Here is a 9,042-nt window from a genome sequence, read left to right on the forward strand (position 1 = left end):
CAGGCAGACGACTCTCACAGTCTGAGGAGGAAGAGACTGAGACTGAAGAAGAAAATGTGGTGATCATTAAACATTAAAACATATTAAGAACAGATGATCAATTTTTAACTATCCTGTCCCGAAATAATTATATAGTAGGCTACGTAATTACTAATGATTATAGTATAGGAACATACTTCAAATTGTTGTTCAAATTGAGTAAACATTATTTTAAAAATTATTATTTTAAAATACAGTATTGCCTAAAATATTATCCAAATGGTACCATCTGAAGTGTTTTATGAAATTTCCATATTCCACTGACACCTGTTGCTTTTGCTACTGCCAGAACAGATGAGGCAAAGCAGCTTTATTTATATAACACATTTCAAACACAGAGGCAATTCAATCTGTTGTACAGAGAAGGTGAAGAAATAGAAGCCTAACACAGAAACCGATCAATTAAAATAGAGTTTTCAGTTTAATTTTGACCAGTTTGGTTCTGAGTTGAATTTCCACTAACTGACTAGTCCGTAAATTTCTGCTGTGTTTGTTTTCTTTTAGACGATCAAACATGTATTTTAGCCTGTCCTTCCATATGTCTCTACTCACTTTGCTTGTGTTTATGCCATTTCTGTCCATTGTTACTGTAAAAGTCAACTCTCTGCTGGTGTACGACTGCCAAACACTGTTAAATCTATGACCATCGTTTGAAAATTTGGTGAGATTTGAGCGTGATGGACGGTAGGCTGGGTGTTACTTAAGGCTCGCCTGGCACTGTCTTCTGTGGTTTTTGCCGCTTTGTTTTGTGCCGCTCTCTAGACCCGATCGGCTCCTGTCTGCTCTCCATGGTCGGGTCTGATCAGTCAGACGAGGTACCACAAACCCACCTTCTGTCGTATCACTACCTCTGTTGCTGCGGGGTGAATCTACACAACTTGTGGCCGCTTGCATGGGCTCCAAATAGGCTCATTAGGTGAACTATGTAGACCAGGTGAGAGTCCTTAGACCCACAGTCCTGAGTTGGTTTCACTTCACACCTGGTCTGAATAGGCTCCATAGGTGAACAATAGAAGTGAGCTCAGGTGAGGGTCGTTAGGATCTAATGGTGGACTCATGTGACCCCTCTGGTTCACCAACTGGCTGCAGAGGACTCCGCCGAGTCATCACTTCTATTGTTCACCTGTGGAGCCTATGGGACTAGGGGTGGAGTGAAACCAACCTGGGAGATAAATTGGAGTTTCCATACCAGCTTTTCTCGGACTGATGAAGCCACTTGGATGGGTGGTGAAATGTTTTGGCCTTAAAACTGAAAGTCCAGTTGTCATGACTCAACCTGTAGATAGCATCACTTGGACGACTGAGAATCTTCACAGATATAATATTACATGTTTTATTTCTGTCTGTGTTTGTTCTTTTATGTGTGTTTTATATTTTTACTGTTTAATCCTGGTGTACAGAACTTTAGTCAAGTGTATTGTTTTTAAAGCACTCTATAAATAAAATTATATTGGATTGGAATATCTGTTCTAAGGTAGCAGGTCTGCCTTAGACACGAGTATCTCAGTCTTGCTCTGACCATTAATATTCACCAGATTTCAAAAACATTTTAGTTCCAAGTTTAGTTTTAATCTGTGGTTTTGTGTGTTCTAGTTACAGTTGCTGCTTATAATTATTGGATTTAGTTCACTTATCTGTGTTTCTGTTTGCTATTACCTGTTAGATACATTTTCTTTTAGAGAAGTTCTTTCCAGGACTCAACAATGAATGAACCCCAAAGAGAATGCAGTCAGAAGTCTTACTAATTACGAGTACTCAAGTTCAGTCAACACATAGAGTAGTGAGGAAGGAAAAAAAGAACAATTCGCTCTTCTCTACAACTGCATTTATTCATGGATTGAAGGTAGGTTGAGGGTTGAGAAACTTTATGGGAATCTTCTTCTTCTTCTTCTCCTTTGGGCTGCTCCCTTCAGGGGTCACCACAGCCAATCATCTGCCTCCATTTAACCCTTTCCTCTGTATCCTCCTCACCCACACCAACTATCCTCATGTCCTCCTTCACTCCATCCAAGAACCTCCTCTTTGGTCTTCCTCTAGGCCTCCTTCCTGGCAGCTCTAACCTCAGCATCCTTTTACCAATGTATTCACTGTCCCTCCTCTGAACACGTCCAAACCATCTCAGTCTGGCTTCCCTGGCTTGTTCTCCAAACCATCTAACATGAGCCGTCCCTCTGATGTCCTCAGTCCTGATCCTATCCATCCTCGTCACTCCCAGAGAGAACCTCAACATCTTCAGCTCTGCTACCTCCAGCTCTGCCTCCTGTCTTTGTCTCAGTGCCACTGTCTCTAAACCAGACAACATTGCTGGTCTCACCACTGTCTTGTCCACCTTTCCTTTCATTCTTGCTGAATAAAGTATTACTGGTATATACAGTTTTAAAAGTTTGGTCCCCCCAAACTATACATGTTATGATTGTTAAAGTAGAATAAGTAAATACAATAAACCTTTACATTTTTATAATGTTAATGTCCTCTTCAATAATTTCAATCAATGTCAAAATTAAACTCATTGTTTTCAGGTCAAGTGTCCTTTTGAACAATGAACTAAGGTTTTGTCTTTTTTTTTTTTTTTACTGGTATTTGAATTTTTGTGCTGGGCTCCATAACATTTGATTGTGTTTGCTTTCATATATTTACATTGAACATGGTTGTGAGTTGTGAGTCTTTCTGAAAGAAGTATTTTGTAGACAAAAACTCTGAACACTTTATAGTTTCCAGTTATGACTCAATTAATGACGAGGTGGAGCAGCTTTACTTATCAGTTTGATCACTATACAGTCGTAATATATTTTGAATAATCTATTGAACAGAATTTTTGGAAGTGATTAAAGTAGGAAATTCTTTACATACACTGAAGCATTATGGTGTTGATGTGCAAAAAAAAATCCACAGAAATTATATCATCTAGTTTGTGTCATTGTAACATTTAAAATAATGACATCGTTCGCTCCGACCAATCAGCTGCACTCGTTCCCTTTGATGAGGAAGAAGGTTCCAGCTGCCACACCGAGCAGACCCACTGTCAGACCCAGTCCACAGAACACTGCAGGTCCAACACTGGGCTGCTGGACCTCCACATCTGGAGACAGAAAACACGCAGAGACTTTAACATCAGCTCCACATCTGGAGACAGAAAACACACAGAGACGTTAACATCAGCTCCACATCTGGAGACAGAAAACACACAGAGACGTTAACATCAGCTCCACATCTGGAGACAGAAAACACACAGAGACGTTAACATCGGCTCCACATCTGGAGACAGAAAACACACAGAGACGTCAACATCAGCTCCACATCTGGAGACAGAAAACACGCAGAGACTTTAACATCAGCTCCACATCTGGAGACAGAAAACACACAGAGACTTTAACATCAGCTCCACATCTGGAGACAGAAAACACACAGAGACTTTAACATCGGCTCCACATCTGGAGACAGAAAACACACAGAGACGTCAACATCAGCTCCACATCTGGAGACAGAAAACACGCAGAGACTTTAACATCAGCTCCACATCTGGAGACAGAAAACACACAGAGACGTCAACATCAGCTCCACATCTGGAGACAGAAAACACACAGAGACGTCAACATCAGCTCCACATCTGGAGACAGAAAACAGACAAACATTAACATCAGCTCCACATCTGGAGACAGAAAACACACAGAGACGTCAACATCAGCTCCACATCTGGAGACAGAAAACACACAGAGACGTCAACATCAGCTCCACATCTGGAGACAGAAAACAGACAAACATTAACATCAGCTCCACATCTGGAGACAGAAAACACACAGAGACTTTAACATCAGCTCCACATCTGGAGACAGAAAACACACAGAGACGTCAACATCAGCTCCACATCTGGAGACAGAAAAACAGACGTTAACATCAGCTCCACATCTGGAGACAGAAAACACACAGAGACGTCAACATCAGCTCCACATCTGGAGACAGAAAACACACAGAGACGTCGACATCAGCTCCACATCTGGAGACAGAAAACACACAGAGACGTCGACATCAGCTCCACATCTGGAGACAGAAAACACACAGAGACGTCAACATCAGCTCCACATCTGGAGACAGAAAACACACAGAGACGTCAACATCAGCTCCACATCTGGAGACAGAAAACACACAGAGACGTCAACATCAGCTCCACATCTGGAGACAGAAAACACACAGAGACGTCAACATCAGCTCCACATCTGGAGACAGAAAACACACAGAGACGTTAACATCAGCTCCACATCTGGAGACAGAAAACACACAGAGACGTCAACATCAGCTCCACATCTGGAGACAGAAAAACAGACGTTAACATCAGCTCCACATTTGGAGACAGAAAACACACAGAGACGTCAACATCAGCTCCACATCTGGAGACAGAAAACACACAGAGACGTCGACATCAGCTCCACATCTGGAGACAGAAAACACACAGAGACGTCGACATCAGCTCCACATCTGGAGACAGAAAACACACAGAGACGTCAACATCAGCTCCACATCTGGAGACAGAAAACACACAGAGACGTCAACATCAGCTTCACATCTGGAGACAGAAAACACACAGAGACGTCAACATCAGCTCCACATCTGGAGACAGAAAACACAGAGATGTCAACATCAGCTCCACATCTGGAGACAGAAAACACACAGAGACGTCAACATCAGCTTCACATCTGGAGACAGAAAACACACAGAGACGTCAACATCAGCTCCACATCTGGAGACAGAAAACACAGAGATGTCAACATCAGCTCCACATCTGGAGACAGACGCATCAGTTCTGTCACTCATTAACTGTACATGAGGTGAATTTAAATATTTTAAATAAATATTTCATAATGTATTTAATAAATAATTTAAATAAAGTTGTCTCACCCCAGATCCTGGTCAGGGGCTGGTCCAGGGCTGGATGATCCACTGTGCAGCTGTAAACGTCTCCCAGCTGTGGCGTGAACTCCAGTCTGGAGGTCTGTCTGAAGGAACCGTCTTTGTTGGGGAAGGGAACGTTGATGCTGGTTCCTTCAGTCACGTTCTGTCCGTTCTTGGTCCATTGGATCTTTACAGGAGCAGGATAGAAACCAGTCACATGACAGATCAGGGTGTTCTGCTGGTCCAGCTCCACATCGTCTCTGCTGTAGATGATCGGACTGGAAGGAGGATCTGAACAGACACACAGTTTAATGTGTCTTATGAAATAGAAAAGTTTAATATGTACAAGAAACTTAGTTTTAGCCAATCATTTATTTAGGTATTTCTCTCTAAATGCACAATAATAAATAACTAATCATTTCTTGCATTTCAGTGACTTTTCCATTTCCGCTCTGCACAGTAATAGACCCCAGAGTGTTTTAAATAGGCTTCTTCATTCAGAAGTTTGTTTTTTATGAGGTGATAGATATTAAGGTCACAATTTAACTTTGAAACTATCTGTTTGTTTGTACTATTTTAATGTTTGAAAATAAAATTTGAATGTGAAACGCTTGGTTTCAGAACCGGAAACTATGATTCAAACACCCGGTTGGACTGTTGTCATGTTATTCAATAGCCTGTTTGGGCTTCCCATCAGACTATAGTTATTGGTCAGTAGGTCCAATGGAACCTACTAGTTCAGTAGGTTTTTTGCATAGATCAACTTCAGTTCTGATCAAAACTACTAAATGTTAAAAAAATTTCCATGATCTTTTTTTGATCAGAACTGAAGTTGATTACTGATCTATGCAAAAAAAGTTGAAAAAAAATCGTTATCTGATATATTTTCACAGCAGTTTATTTTAGTGAATGTTTTCATCCTGAACATAACAAAAGGGCTGTGTTTTCCAACAGTGCACAAGGGTTAAAGAGGCTGTTCATGCTTGAAAACCTTTCTATGTGACTGAATTAAAACCATTCTGTAAAGAAGCCAAAATTCCTTCACAGTGATGTGAAAGACTCATTGCCAGTAGTCGTGTAGTAGTAATGTAGTAGTGAACACTTGATTGCCGTCATTGCCTCCAAGGCTGGTGCAACCAATTACTAGGTTTAGGGGGAAGTTACTTTTTCACACAGTTTCAGGCAGTTTGGACAGCTTTTTAACGTTAATAAATGAAATAATTTAAAAACTGCATTTAATATTTAAATTTGTTTAATGATCTGAATCATTTAAGTGTGACAAACATGCAAAAACAACAAAAAAAAAATCAGGAAGTAGGCAAATACTTTTTCACAGCACTGTACCTTGTTTCCAGCCATGTTGACAAAACTTTGAAGAGACAGATTTGTAACAATGATAAGAATTAAGTTTTTTCAAATCTTATTTTCTAATGTTTAAATCACAGATTTCAGTTTTGAAACCAATATTATCGTCTTAAGACCCAAGCTCTAGTTTGATATGCATTTTTTCATTTCTATTTGCTATTTAGGTTTATTGGAACTTGATAAGTATAAAAACTAAGTATCATCTTTTGACATGATGTGGTAATATAACCCTAAATGTGATGTGCACGCATGTGGACGCCAGGTCCTAAGAATAATTAATGTTCACAGTTCAGGTTTCCTTATGGGTGCCTGTTATGCATTATATGGAAAAACAAAATGCCAAAACGTTGCCTCATGCAATTTAATATCAACACTTTATGTATTGCATTACATTATAGTGATACGTGTATTGGCAATATCATTATTGTTCACCTATCCTGGCCTGAGGAAACCCTGAGATGATTCTTGTGGAAGCTTTGGGCAGATAAATAATTTTATTGGTTATTTTGTACTGGTGTGGTTCAGCCTGTTAGTAACAGAAAAGTTAAGTCTAGTGAGTTTTCCTCACAGCATCTTCTTCTGCGATGGTCACCTGTAGAGTTTAGGAGTGATGTCAGGTAACAGTGTCATGATGTGGTTGTTTCTGTTTCCAGTTGGACTTTTATTTTGGTGCCTGAGTTTCTGTTGTCTTCTATGTTAGTCACAGGTAGCTTTGTATTTATTAATTAGATTACTTTCACCTGTGTTTGATGAGTCTTTGTTTCTTTACCTATATATACCTGTTCCTTTTCTTTGTTCTTCGTTGGAGCATTAACGTATGTGAATGAGTTTACCTGTGGAGATTACATGTTTGCCTGCTTGTCCGCGCCGAGAGGGGCGTTTAGCTCCCGGACAGGAACTCTTTGTTTTTGTGCCTGAGTCCTGGGGTTCCAGGTTTAAATAAAACTCTTTTATGTCCTGCATTTGGGTCCTACCTCCTTCATCACCACACCCCCACACCACATAACACAGAGAAATTCAATGTAGTTGGCTGCACTGAGCTGCTCAGTAAACATGTTCACAGTGAACTGCAGGTGTCAGGTACATTTAAACTGTTAAATTGAGTTTGTGGTCTGTTGTATTTTAATTGTAGATTATTTTAGTGTGGACGTTTTATTATTTCTTCATATTTTGAAATAATAAGCCCATTAAATGTAAATGTTGCCTTTTCTCTGGCTTGTATATTTGAATAGAAATAAAACAAAATATAGAACAAGTAATAAAAATCTTAAAAAATATTTAAGTTTGACTTGTCTTTACCATTTTCCAGTGGGAGGTCCTTCACCGCATTACGAGTGAGCTTAAGGTTCTGTTTGCAGACCTGTTGCTGAGCCACAGCTCCTTCATAAGCTCCTTCCTCATAGCTGGTATGATCAATAAAACTGGGCTGAGGTTCGACTCCTCTCTTGTTGACAAAGTCAGCGTACCACTTCTCTTCACCATCCAGTCCGTACACGTCCTCTCCATCAGAGTCTGAACAGCCTGAGATACGACTGTCCTGATGTTGACCTGAAACAGAAGGAACCTGATCACAAACTGTTTGTTTGTTTGTTTGTTGTTGAGTCCAGACTGTAAACAGACTCTTACCTTCAGCAGAGACACAGAGGACCCAGGAGAGGACCAGGACCAGGACCAGCTCTGACACCTTCACCTTCATCATCATCATCAGTGTCTGTGTCTGTGGCTCGGACTGAGTCTGTGAGGAAGACTCTCAGGAACTGACTGAGAGTCCAGCAGCTGCTCAGCTCTTACTCGCACAGCAGCCAATCACAGCGCAGAGACCACGTGACGTCACCGGTTACCAGGTAGACACAGCAGCTGCTGCTCACACCTGAAGCTTCATCACACACACCTGGAGATCAATAATCAATAGTTTATCAATAATCAATAGTTCATCAATAATCAATAGTATTTCAAGTTAAAGTTTATTGGTAAAAGTTAAATCTGAGACAAATTTTAAATGAGATTTTCAACATAAATTTAGTCGAAAACATTTAATCAGATTTTTCTTTCAAACAGCAAAAAGGTTTTTTCTCCAACATAAGAAAAACTATTGTATAAACATATTTATGAATGTATTTTATATTTGTAATAAATGTTGTTTTCACCACATTTTATATTTTTAATCAAACTGTTTAAATTTCCCACAGACACAATCATTTTCATAGATCAAACAAAATTCAATAAAAGTCACACATTCAGTTTTGTGTGTTTTTCCACTGTGGGAAAGAACATGACTACAATACTGCAATAAGTACAGTTTTAAAAAACTTCCACATCAGTGATATTATTGATTAATCAATACTTCATCTCAGACAGAAACACTCTTCACTGCACAGCATTTATGAAAGAGATGAGACAAACTTTATTCATCCCTGAAGACTAATTCAGGTGATCTTGTAGGGAAAGTAATAAGATTGGATTCATGAGACATTTTGAGGTGACTCCTGGACCGGAGACAAGTCTCAGTGTGAATAGACTCATGTCAGAGTCATTAACTCAAACAACCAAAAGGAAGAGGAAGTTTTCATCTAGTAAAAGTACTCAGAGCACAGTAAAATAAACTGATTCATGGATCAATACTACATCTCCAGTCTGGTCCTGCATGTTGTTGTGTGTGATATTTTATTCATCCTGTGATCAATAAGGTAGCTGACGTTAACTACCTTATATACTTCTAATTTGAAGTACTTTATATACCGCCGGGTAGCT

The 9,042-nt window shown here is 39.7% G+C and overlaps 1 protein-coding gene across 1 annotated transcript; it reads right to left on the reverse strand.

The window, feature by feature from the left end:
* Positions 1-2,596: 2,596 nt before the first annotated feature.
* On the reverse strand, positions 2,597-8,076 carry LOC113145902 (mamu class II histocompatibility antigen, DR alpha chain-like). The gene is made up of 4 exons (XM_026333049.1): positions 7,918-8,076; positions 7,591-7,839; positions 4,933-5,217; positions 2,597-3,118 (listed from the first exon to the last, which is right to left on the reverse strand). The coding sequence occupies exons 1-4, from the start codon at positions 7,994-7,996 to the stop codon at positions 2,997-2,999; spliced, it is 735 nt and encodes a 244-aa protein (XP_026188834.1). The 5' UTR covers positions 7,997-8,076; the 3' UTR covers positions 2,597-2,996.
* Positions 8,077-9,042: the final 966 nt, after the last annotated feature.

The sequence above is a fragment of the Mastacembelus armatus genome, chromosome 18 (genome assembly GCF_900324485.2).
Source record: "Mastacembelus armatus chromosome 18, fMasArm1.2, whole genome shotgun sequence".
In the NCBI taxonomy this organism is placed as follows: domain Eukaryota; kingdom Metazoa; phylum Chordata; class Actinopteri; order Synbranchiformes; family Mastacembelidae; genus Mastacembelus; species Mastacembelus armatus.